This window comes from Engraulis encrasicolus, chromosome 4, assembly GCF_034702125.1.
Source record: "Engraulis encrasicolus isolate BLACKSEA-1 chromosome 4, IST_EnEncr_1.0, whole genome shotgun sequence".
NCBI classification, from domain to species: domain Eukaryota; kingdom Metazoa; phylum Chordata; class Actinopteri; order Clupeiformes; family Engraulidae; genus Engraulis; species Engraulis encrasicolus.
The window spans coordinates 32613951-32626450 of NC_085860.1; the positions used below are offsets into that span (position 1 = coordinate 32613951).

Genomic DNA, 12500 nt, shown 5'->3' on the forward strand with positions numbered 1-12500 from the left:
ACGCGCAGTTTTACTGCCGCTCTGTTCCGGTGGGAGGATTCCCTTTCGGTTTCATGAGTCATTTCTGATCCCAGACCATCGCCGACTAACACACAAACACGCACGTACACACACAATTCTACGTCCCGAGAGACTTCTATTAGAAAAGAGCTGCTGCTTCTGTTGGACAGCCTGTGTATAGCGATGGATAGCACACCCATGGTGTTATGATGACCTAGGGGCAATCTTTGTCCTCCTTTTGCCACTATCAAAGACAATCATGAGCATCTTCACTTAAGAGACAACGCCGGAGCAGAACTGATTCTTTTTGTTTTTTATTTAAGTGCACAACATGACAAACGTTTCAATGGTTAGACCATCTTCATCAGAGACTCTCCCGTCAATGCACCAGATGATAAAGCAGAAGCGTGAGATGTTACCCTTTTGTTTGACAATCATGAGCATCTTGGCAAAAAAAAGGATGGATGCCAATCAGCAGTATGGCAATCAAGTTTGTAATGTAATGTAATACAGTGTCATAATGGGCAACACCAGTAGAAGGTTGTGCTATTTATTGGGGAAAAAAAACTTTGCTGCCATAGTACTACACTACTTCGACATTACAGAGTCTTCAGCAATACATTACAACTTGGTCGTTGCCATTATGGTAACAACAAACTTCTACCAGGGGTTGTGTCTTAACACAATAATAAGATAATGAAAATGATAGTCAGGCATCTCCCCAGGTTAATGGAAGACAGATACCAGACTCCATCTCTGAGAGCAAAAAGGCCATAACATCTCTGGTCTGGAAGAAAAACCCCAAAGTGCAACCTGGACGTTATCACCCAGAGAAGGACTCTATTTCTGGAACCTATTTATGCCCATCTCTGTGAAAGCGCTCTCTCTCTCACACACACTCACTCTCTTTCTCTCTCTCTCTCCATATGGCATCTATTGGTTCCCGTCACATTCTTCCTCCCGCCTCCAGGCTGCCAATCAATACGGTTCATAGCAGCAGCGCTCTCTCTCTCTTTCCTCTCCACCAAGTCTCATTCCTCGCGCCCGCCCCGCCTGTCACACTAAATGAATTTGCAGTTATAATAGCAGAGCCGCAGCTTTCCCATAATGAGAGCACATGCAGGCCCAGTGATTTTACATCAGCTAACCCCCCCCACCCCACTCAGCAACAACCCCCCCCCTTGCTGAGCACTGAGCTATGGCCCCATTGATTTTGTGGGTCCACATGGCTAGGCCAGGCAGGGGACAATTGCACTGAGAACAGCGATGATGACAATGCAAGAGGTCAATTTGGGATTCGGAAAAAAAAGAGGGGTGTGGTGGTAGGGCTGCACAATTAATCGAAAATAATCGAAAATCGTGATAAACTTGTTGAAATCGAAGTCGTGATTTTAATCGTGATTTAATCGTGGCAATAGTGACCTAGCTTTGAGAGTATCCTTGAAGCCAGAACATACTGACAGGCTAGTGTTTCTGGCCAGAAATCTGTCCACCTAAGTTTCATGCTATTGCCTTTACATAATTATTACAATTCATTTCAGTTTGCTCATCCCGTATATAATTCTTTCTTGGTTATATTTTATCTTGTTATAATTTTCAAAAAAAAATATGCAAAAAAATCAATAATCGTGATTAATAATCGTGATCATGATTTTGACCAAAATAATCGTGATTACGATTTTTTTTCCATAATCGTGCAGCCTTATGTGGTGGGTTGTTTTCATTCACTCATCATTTTCATTTGTACAGTTAGTGGGAGGCATATATGCCATTTTGTGTCACTGCGTGCTGTGGGGTGATGTGTTAAGAATAACAATGGGTCTTTCCCAGTGGGGACCCTATGCCCTAATTATCATAGACATAAACATACAGCTGTGTTTGTTAACCAGTCATGGTCAATCAAGACATTACATTACCCTAAACTTTCCTCCAAAGCGACTTTATATTATTCCATTGTGTTTAAATGTTGGGTTAGATGCCTTACTGTGGGGCACTTCAGACAGAGTCATGGAGGTTTAGAGAGAGAGAGAGTAAAGGGTGGGGTTCAAACCTGCAACCCTCTGATCTAAACTCGTTTGGGCATTGCCGCCCCAAATAAATCATTTAAAACGACAAACGACTGATGTGCCCCTGTCCTGGGCTGACACCAAAACGTGCGGTGCGGTGAGGTGAGGTCAGCCTCCTGTTTTCCTAGGACTGTATTGACTCGGCGATGCGAGATGTCCGATTGGACATGAGCAGCAACGGGACACTGGGGATTTGTTATCATCACAGAGGGTCACCGCCTGACCCCCCACCCCACCCCACCTCATCTCTCCATCCCTCCTTCCCCTTCCCCTCGGGCCACATCTGACCCCAGTCCACTGCTCCACACACAGCTATACTGTAAATACGCTTTGGATTAACTCCCTCTGGTTCTGCTTTGCATATAACTGTTCAATAGCTTTGATTTTGTGTACACAATTGTCGATTTGGATAAGAGCATTACGTAATAATAAAATTGAATGTAACATTACTGTAATCCTATGTGAACTCTTATTCCTTAGCGGACACACAGTGATCCCAGACTGCGCATACATTGTATGTACGACTTCAGATCATAGTATTTCTCAAAACAATGGAGTTGCAACTCAACACTATTCTGAGAATATGTGGTTCTGATTTTAGTGTTAAATTCAATTATGTGGGGTTAATACAACACTCAAAGAGTTCAATTAACACTAGTAAGTCCTTGGGTCCATGCAATATACAGTATCCTCAGAATAATGCTTAATTAACACAGCATGTTTACTGTGTACCGCCTGGGCTGATTGACTTAAATGCAGACAGGGTGAACCGCACGATCAGGTGGTTTTCCCTTCACACAGTCTGCTGTTTCCTGGGAGCTTCTATCCCACCATGCTGTGTGTGATGGGAACTGAGCAGCAGCAGCAGCAGCAGCAGCAGCAGCAGTGTGAGTGACTGGCAGAGAGCCAGGTCAGAGGGCCCCCTGATCCATCACTGGCTGCGACTGAGCTCACCGCTCACCGCTCCTACTGTAGCTCACCCACCCAGCGAAGCCCACAGAGGGGCCAGGGGGGGTCAGTTGTCCCGGGCCCAAGGAAAGGGGGGGGGGGAACAATTGGGTCCTCATTACATTGTGTATAATGGGTGAGGGGCCCTTTCACATGATTTTGTCCCAGCCTTGCACCCATAACCCACCCACCCAACCTGACCCACCCAACCTGACCCAGCCTCTCTGACCCAAACACGCTATCTTTTGCAGTTCAGTTCAGTTGCATTTCAGTTTTCAGCGAGCGTATGCATTTATGCTTATGCATTAATACATCTCCCTGCCTGGCCTCTCTGACCCAATTGGCCTTTAAATTTCCTGTGACATCAGACACCTTTGATTCAATGCATTCGAAGCCTGGACAAATTGCATCCAATGGCATAGGCATTAACCCGTTAAGAATGGCAATGACCTAGACCTACTCATGGTGCTTCACTAAAGGCGCTGTAAAGTAGTTAACTTTTCAATGACTTAAACAGCATTCCACTGCTGGAATGGCGTACATTAGGGGGCTACCATGCCACTGCTTTACTCTGATACCTGCTCTGCTTCAAAACGCAACTGGTTTGATGTCATCGTGAGAAAGGCTTGGCCTGAGAGAATACAGGCAGAGGATGCAAAATGAGCTCCACACGTGATCAGCGGCAGCTGCAGTTCAACTGAGCAGCAGTGGACTGACTATAGAGTAGCAAGGCCAGGGCGATCGAGAGCGGCCAGCACCACACCGGCCCACCAACCCACCAGCTGCATTCATCAGCCTGGCAGACTGTATTTGCACACTCACGCAGTCAACAGATTCCAGGCCAATGCAGTCATTTTCAGGTCTGGCAGGCTGTGGAGCTAAACACACACTAAATACAGAGCAGTACACACACGCACACACATGCACGCACGCACACACGCACACGCACGCACACACACACACACACACACGCACACGCACGCACACACACACACACACACACCTGCAAACTCACATACTGTATACAGTACATGCACACTCACTCACACCCAAATTCCTAAATAGTTTTGATATAATTCAAGTTGAAAGGCCCCGCTTAGCAGTACGTGGAAAGAAAACATTGTGATGTCATAACAGTAACACCAAACTATTCCGGAATTTACGGAGGACTGTTTGTGGATGGAGAGGGGAGGTCTCGGAGCTCTCCCAATCGCCTCCTCCCTGGAGCGGAGCTGTCAACATGGGTATTAGCATAACTGCCAAAGACAACCAGAGCAAGACAGAGGGCTAGGGAGGGCAAGAGAGAGAGAGAGAGAGAGAAAGAGAGAGAGAGAGAGAGAGAGAGAGAGAGAGAGAGAGAGAGAGAGAGAGAGAGAGAGATGCAGGCACAAAGCAAAGATTGTAGGGTTGATTGAGAAAGAGAGCGAAAAGATGTAGAGAGGTAAAGATCGCAAGATAGAGAGAAAGTCAAAGAGAGGTCAAGAGACTGAGAGATAGAGGGAGAGAAAGGGAGAGAGAGAAGCTGGTGGAGTGAAAGAGAGAAAGATTGTGTGAGAGAGACAAGCATGGAGAGACTGAGAGTGAAAGAGAGAGATATTTTGTGTGCGTGCGTGCGAGAGAGGCAGAGAGGTGCAGCGATTGAATCAGACTAATCCCATGAGTGATCGGACGCTGAGGTCAGCAGCAGCTCCGTGAAAAAGTGAAAGAGGATATTCCACCGTATGATGCCCTCCTCAAAGGCCCACATTCACAGCACCCGAGCCATGACGAAGGTCAGCAAGCAAGCCCCACGTGAAACGTATTGGAATTCATTAGTTAATTACTGGCTCGCGTGTCGATGCCTAATAGAGAAGGGAAAAACGCATGCCTGTTTTTGTTTGTTGACTGAGAGCCAGGCCAGCAGGGGAGGCAAACCAGCAAACAGGCGACAGAGATAGTAGAAAACAAAGTATCAATCAAACACTTAGAGAGTACTCTGGGATCAAATACACTCTAGAAGATGTTAAATTGACTCTCAGAGTGTTAAATTGACACTGTATCTTTTTTTTACTGTGCTGGATGGCATGGAGGCAGACAGGGTACCAGACAAGGACAGCAGAGTTGAGCTCAGTTCCCCCATACCAGCTCTAGGCAATTGGCCCATGCATGTCTGATCCTACCAGCACACATGTCTACATCTCCTGCTGCATGCAAAACACTCATCAGATATGTGGCCTACAGGCTTGGGATTCTCTAGCTCAGCGATACCTCTCTTGTATGCGAATGATTTGTGTGTGTGTGTGTGTGTGTGTGTGTGTGTGTGTGTGTGTGTGTGTGTGTGTGTGTGTGTGTGTGTGTGCGTGCGTGTGTGCAGAGGTGCGTCTTGCCACCAGGCAAGGCAGGCAGCCGCTTGGGGCCCCCAGGCCCCTAGATACTGATTAACAGCCCACATTTTACCACAGTAGTGGAGATTTTGGTTCAAATGCTCATTTTTTTGTGTTTTTCGCTTGGGGCCCCACCTGACCCTAGAATCGCCTCTGTGTGTGTGTGTGTGTGTGTGTGTGTGTGTGTGTGTGTGTGTGTTAGAGAGAGAGAGAGAGAGAGAGATTGTGTGTGTGTGTGTGTGTGTGTGTGTGTGTGTGTGTGTGTGTGTGTGTGTGTGTGTGTGTGTGTGTGTGTGTGTGTGTCTTCCAGGGTGGGTGTGGTTGAATGCACCTGCACCCGCAGATGCCACATGATTTATGCATGCATCACCACAGAAACAGATATTTTTTTGCAATCAAATTTAGAAATAGTAGATAATGTCGAAAGAAAGGGCATAGCCTATAAATTAAACTATTTATTTACAAACTGTTTAAAGGACCATTTCAGAATCCAATCCTAAATCTTAGCAGTGTTTAGGAAGCGCATCTTGTAACGAGATACACCAGCCAAATAGGTACCAAACACCAAAGTGCAACATCTTAATATCTCTTTCATCAACCTTGAAACGTTGCCTTTGATACAACTTTACTTCTGTGGGAACGTGTATGTTTGCACACCGTGTCACATTCCCAGGGATTACTTACCAACGGGTTCTTACGCACGCAAAAGATAAGCAAATGCTTTAATCATTAAAGACACGGTATATGGTAGGCTAAGGTTTTAACCTGTATGTCCGGTTCCCAGTCAAGGTTTAGTTTCTTGGTGTGGCAACTTTCCGTTACATACGGACACTATTGGTAACAACAGCCGGCAGGATTTATGTCGAGGTGCTGTCGCCCCAACAACCCCCACCACACCGAGAAGCCATGCCGACAAAAATGAACACGTCAAAAGATGTGTTGCTTTCCCAAAATAAATTCTGGAATAGTGGAGCTTCACGCTAAATTGAACAAAATCTGTGCTAAATGATTGCTACATAATTACAACGTCGCCTCACAGGCTTATAGCTACTTAGTAAATGTAACAATAGTGTATGACTATTACAACGTGTTCGTGTATTCTCTTTGATGTCTGCAAGTGAAATGGGCGAACGAAGAGCGATTTGGTAGAGTTATTAACAATGCAAAACCAAAGCCCAAGCAAAGTAATCTGACCGGATTTAAAGGGCCGTAGTGTTTCAGGGGGCATAACAAAGCGAAGTCACACATGATGCTAGCAGTTCAGGGACAAAACCCCCTCACTGACATAGCCTACCCCGAGTCTCGAACAACTCAAGTCACCAGTAAAAACAAAGACTACGAAATGGCAAAGATCGACGAACTGCACATGGCGTGGCGTCTTACCTTCATATCGTTCACAACAGCCTGGAATAATCCACCAAGCGCCCCGCATTCCCTCTCCACACTCTCCATCTTCTATCAAAAATCCTTGGAGGACTAAGCGCTTGATGAATGGAACGGCGAAAAACGCTCTCCGACAACAGTCATTTCAAAACAAAGATTTCTGGAGACTTTTGTCCATACGTGCGCGACAGAACAGAGTTAACCTAAATGTGCTGAAGAGAACGTCAAAAGCCACAGTAACAAAAACAAAACAATAACCCAGCACTCCGGCTCCCTCGTCCCTCTGTAGCCTTGGTGATGGTAAGGGTCAAAAGACGGGGCTGTGTATCCCTACCCCCAATCTACAATGCCCTCACGAACAAAACCGAATAGTGCTTGCCGTGTATCCGCTCATGTTCTCCAAGTACTTCGAAGCGCAAGAATGAATCCAAACACAAGGCAACGCAATGGCGACGCGCGTCTGCACACTATGATCCAACACTTGTGATATGCATGTTAGAGAGGACTCAATAGTAATAGCCCTGGGACAGCAGGAGTGGTGAAATCCGACCCCCGAAACGTGAAAGCGACTGCCCGATCACAGAAAGAGCAGAGGGAGCGAGGGAGAGGGAGCGTGGTGGTGGAGGAAGGGAGGAGAGAGAGGGAGGGACATACGGGTGGACATCTGGTTAGCTGGACTGAATGGGACGTCGACACAATTGTGGGAGCTGTGCTGTTTAAAAAGTGCCTTTGTGCCCAAGATGGAGTTTATGCTTAGTTGAGCTTAAACCAAGGGGAAGTCCAGTTGGCATTCTTGGTATGGTTATTTGTGAATAGGCAGGGGTTTCCGAATAGGATGGTTTTCAACCTCTCTCCAATGCATTTTTTTCTTTCGAATTAACATAGCCTACTGTATCTAGTGTATCTATGTAACTTAGGTCTAGTGTCATCGACGCGGCATCGGGGGTGATATTCATGTTGCCAATCAATAATTCGTAGTTTTAAATTACGCACATAGGTTTATAGTTTTTTGTTCGCTTGTTTGTTTTTTTGACATTTTTACAGTTTGTAACGTTTTTTAAGAATAGTGATGGATATTTGTAGAGGAGGCAGTGGAGAATTATGACAGGGATGAGCACAGAGTATCGCAAACTAAATTGTGTGTGTGGGCGCGCGCGCGTGTGTGTGTAGCGCGCACGCGCGCGAGAGACAGAGAATCGTTGTTGTGAAGTGTCACCCTCTACTGACGTCTCTTGTGCGTGCACGTAGGCCTAAATACGCTGTCCAAAATAATGTATAACTGGAAAGTAAGAACTCGCACCATGCATCAACTTTCTTTTAAATTAGACATTAAAAAGCTGATACCTGGGGCGACCTCTTCTTTCTTTTCAGTCTTCCAATCTAAACAATATTCTTTTGACAATTCCTTAAGATTTCCTTAATATAAGTGTTACTTTCCACGTGATCAAATACTGTTGATACATCCATATATCCGTATATCCATGTCAAACTCTAAGTCATGGTTTATTATCCATTAGTAAACATGTACAGTAATATGCAGCCATATGCTTTCTTGTAACCTCATCAACAAAGACTTCACAAGACCAGATAAAGTGCATCATTATTACTTGAGGACAGGAGCAGGATTCTGGTCCATGAATTGTTGGTACATTTTGTGTACATTTTCAAGAAATAAAACAAACAGTAATTTTAAATTCAATGTGCATTCTGGAATTGAAATTGAATGCATCTTGTGGCTATTTTGGGGAGAGTGTGTTTCTGTGGCTCCAGTGTTCCAGCGTTTGTTAATTGTTTCATGTCATGTGAGAGAAGTAAATGCCTGTACTTGGGGAATTGTAGTGGAACAATGTCTGTCTTAGCTAAGCTTTATTTTTGTTTATTTGAGACGCATCGTCCATCTCAGGACAACTGCTTTCACAGCCAGTCCACATGTGAGACCGGCCTCAATAACACACACCTCAGTCTGGTATTTATTTTTCCTGTTATGTGTTGTTTTGCTTCATCCCTATTCGTTGTTCATAAATTCACACAACCCCTGTTGTTTTTACGTGCTCTGCCGATAACTAATAGTGGATGCTCCTGTCATGTCACTGCACCTTGGCCTATCTCCAGGGTGGCCGCCTTTTCCTCTCACACCCCGCAGGCACCTCTGGTCTTGACAGAGCATGACACTTTGACCTCCACACAGGGACGGAGCTATAGTGGGGGACTAGCAGGTTATTTGCCCCAGGGCCCAGGGCCTTTCTGTATTTGGTGATGGGGGCCCTGTTATGACCTTGGTAGGCCGTATGGGGGGCCCCCCTATTGGTCTCTTGCCCTGGGGCCCTGTTACCAATTGTTCCGCCACTGCCTCCACACACTTTGAACCGCCTGGCATTCCACGCATCCAGGCCTGTGCTCTTACCTCAGTAAGGCCTGTTTTCATCTTTTAATGGGGTGCCTGTCGGGGTTAAAGGTCATCTAACCAAGACCACTTAGGGTGTGTGCAGGCCAGTTCTTGATTTACCTATGTTTCCCTAACTTCAGGACACGTTACATAAGGCTCTTTTTGGTTGATGGAGTTATATAACGAACCGGGCTTTTAAAAAAAGGAAGGGTTTGGGAGAAAGGTTTCATATCAAATAAACACGTGCTGTTGATCGTCACGGTCGGATTCATGTGGATTCATTGTGAGACATTTAATCTTCCTTCATGTCATTTCCTCCTGTGTGTCTTGGCTCTCGCCACGTCGCACAAATACTTCCAGGCTATGGGACTGTAGAACGCCTCTCCTCCAGGAATTCGCCTTAAACTTCCTGACTGGCCACGTGTGCGATTCAAAATTAGGAATATGAGAGGAGTCATTTTCAACCCGTCAAAAGTATTAGGGGCTATACGATACTGAGTTCAGCATCATGGTGTTTTGAAAGGCAACCGAGGACAGAGTGGACTCTGACAGATGTTCTTTAGTCACAATGCAAACTATTCCCATCTTTGTGTAGAAAGAAGTGTCAAGAAGAGTTTTGATTAATGGACATCGGTTTCCCTTTTGCTGTGTCAATGAATGAAATTTGATCTGAACTATCACTTCAATACTGTAGCCACTTACGGAAGATGGGGTCGCCGGTGGCATGCCTATTCACTATTTGCTGAAAATACTTAACTACCTCGTAACAACATTGCTATGACAGTACATAGAGCCTTAAGTAACAGATTAAGACATAGCCATTACAATTTTGGTGACAGTAAGTTTATAACATAGGCTCTGCACTAAGGGGTTAAGGTAATTAGAGCTAAAATTATTATTTCATCGTAAATGAAAGCATGTTGCAATTGCACGTTGTGTAACAACAATGATTTACTGTCTTGTGAGTGGGTCTTCAAACACAAGCATCCCAGATGCCTCATAGAGAGAGAGAGAGAGAGAGAGAGAGAGAGAGAGAGAGAGAGAGAGAGAGAGAGAGAGAGAGAGAGAGAGAGAGAGAGAGAGAGAGAGAGAGAGAGAGAGAGAGAGAGAGAGAGAGAGTACAAACAGCAGCAACATAGCTGCATCCAACGAGCAGCTTGACATGGGAGTTGGGGTTAGTTTACAGGGGGCTTGTGTGCTGTGGATGCCGCATCGCTGTTTTGGCCGTCCTTGGCAGTTCAACCCAGTACATTCTTTCCACGAAAAACACTCCAAAGCATTTTTTTTTCTTCTTTTTTTTTCAGCTCCATCAGGATGATGTAGAAGGTCAAGCTCAACCCCTCACTGCCTCTTCCTGTGGCGGCAGGCAGCTGTGCCGCATCATCTCCGACAGGACCCCCATCCTTGATCCCGCCCCAGTGCAGCCTCCAGCTAATTCTAGACTCAGAGCACCCCCCCCCCACACACACACACACACACACACTCAGACACATACATTTGTTAGACAGTAGTTTTGTCACGGTGAAGGCTCACCAGAGGTGAATACTGTACTTCACACTCAAGATCGGCTGTCATGTTCAAATGGGCTGCTTCATTGCAATCAATTCATCCTCCTCCATGACTGAGGTACCCCGGGCATGGTACCGTCCTACCGCTCTGCTCCCTTTTGGGCACTATTGGGGGTTGCCTGCTTGCACAGATGAGGCATAAATGCTATTTCGTTGTGTGCAGTGTGCACTTGTGTGCTGTGGACTGCTGTGTCACAATGACAATGGGAGTTGGAGTTTCCCAGTTGGGCTTTCACTTCACTAATGAGTGACCAAACATATAATCCTAACCTAAAACCCCAACCCAAAACCCAAAACCTAACCACTGATACAGAAGCAGTTGTAGGCCAGTGGTTCTCAAACTTTTTCATCTGGGACCCTCTTTTGGACTTGAGAATATTTTCTCGACCCCCACCCACCCATCATAGTCTTAGCCTATGGATTTCTAGCAATATTAGTAGACAAACCAATAATGGAAAATCTAGCCATATTTTGGCCATTAATATTGCTAGATTTCCATGAATAGTTTGTCCGCTGATATTGCCACAAGTATAACTCCACAGGACAACAAATACATCTACAGTTTACATGTATTAACCATACAAGTGAATACTGTTACTAACCAAGTTATGGAATTATGTTAGCATTTAGGTGTTAACCTGGGGATTTCCTGTTTTTATGCAATGTTCCTTTTGTCCTGCGACCCCCCCCTTCAGTACCTCCGCGGGGTCCCGAACCACTGAGGTAGACCATAACGACAAGACACCAGGACGGCATGCAGCTGATTCTGGCCTGTGATTCTGGAACCATTTGTTAGACAGCACAGCAGCTCTGTCAAGGTGAAGGCCCTCCAGAGGCAAGCATTTCACAGCCAGGAACCGTAACGCAAAACACCTGAACTGAGTCCCTCTCGTCTCACCCCCAACAGAGCCGATTCATCTCCAAGGGCTGTCACGTGGATTATGTGTGTCCTGTAGAGGTGAGGGGTTAAATAATCACATGTCTACGTACTGCTCTCCCCAAACCACACACACACTCACACACACCACAACAATTATTTCATATAATTCCATCAATCACTGCATACAGATAAAAAATCAGGAAGCGCACTCAATATTCTGTAAAAGGCTATACTACAGTGGGTGTTTAACTAAAAATAAAAAATAAAGAAGCACTCAACAGTTTTCATCTTCTTGTTTATTTACCTAACAAATACTGTAAGTTGACATCCTTCCTCAGTGCGATTATATGGCGATGGCGATTGCTTTTCCAGTTTTCGTTTCTTACAGCATTGCCAACAACATACAAGATGAGTTTTATTGGAACAAAGTGTCGAAAACGCAGGTCTGTTTTTTTGCCGGCAAGTCCATAAGTCTGTCAGGGAGGAAGGATGGGTGGGGGCGGGAAGGTGGTGTCCAGGAGAGGAAGGACACAGCAGAACACCCTAATAAATAAATAATACATATCCTATAGCTTTGGTACTGTTGCACATGGTGTTGTGAAATGAATGAAACTGTATGTTTAAAATAGAGAAAAAATACCTTGTTGCATAGAGTAGCACCTTACAACATCTGTCTTGTGTACCCAGACTGACTGAGCTTTTTTTTGTCAAATTATGAGTACCCCCCACACACACAAACACACACTCACACACACACACACACAAGCACACTCTATTTCTTTTCCTCGCTTTCAATGTGATTATGCTCCATACACTTTATTGTTAAACTTGTCCACGTACACCTACAGTGGGTTTGCATGCCCCTAGTAGTACACACTGGGTGCGATTTGTTGGAAAACCAGATGG

The 12500-nt window shown here is 45.3% G+C and overlaps 1 protein-coding gene across 2 annotated transcripts in view; it reads right to left on the reverse strand.

Annotated features, from left to right (window-relative positions):
* Positions 1–7304, reverse strand: part of LOC134447654 (protein MTSS 2-like) — a 51243-nt gene extending 43939 nt beyond the window's left edge. For both annotated transcript variants that reach the window (XM_063197225.1, XM_063197224.1), the window contains exon 1: positions 6761–7304. In XM_063197225.1, the coding sequence (XP_063053295.1) occupies positions 6761–6829 (69 nt within the window). In that variant the 5' untranslated portion in view covers positions 6830–7304. The remainder of the gene's footprint in view (positions 1–6760) is intronic.
* Positions 7305–12500: the final 5196 nt, after the last annotated feature.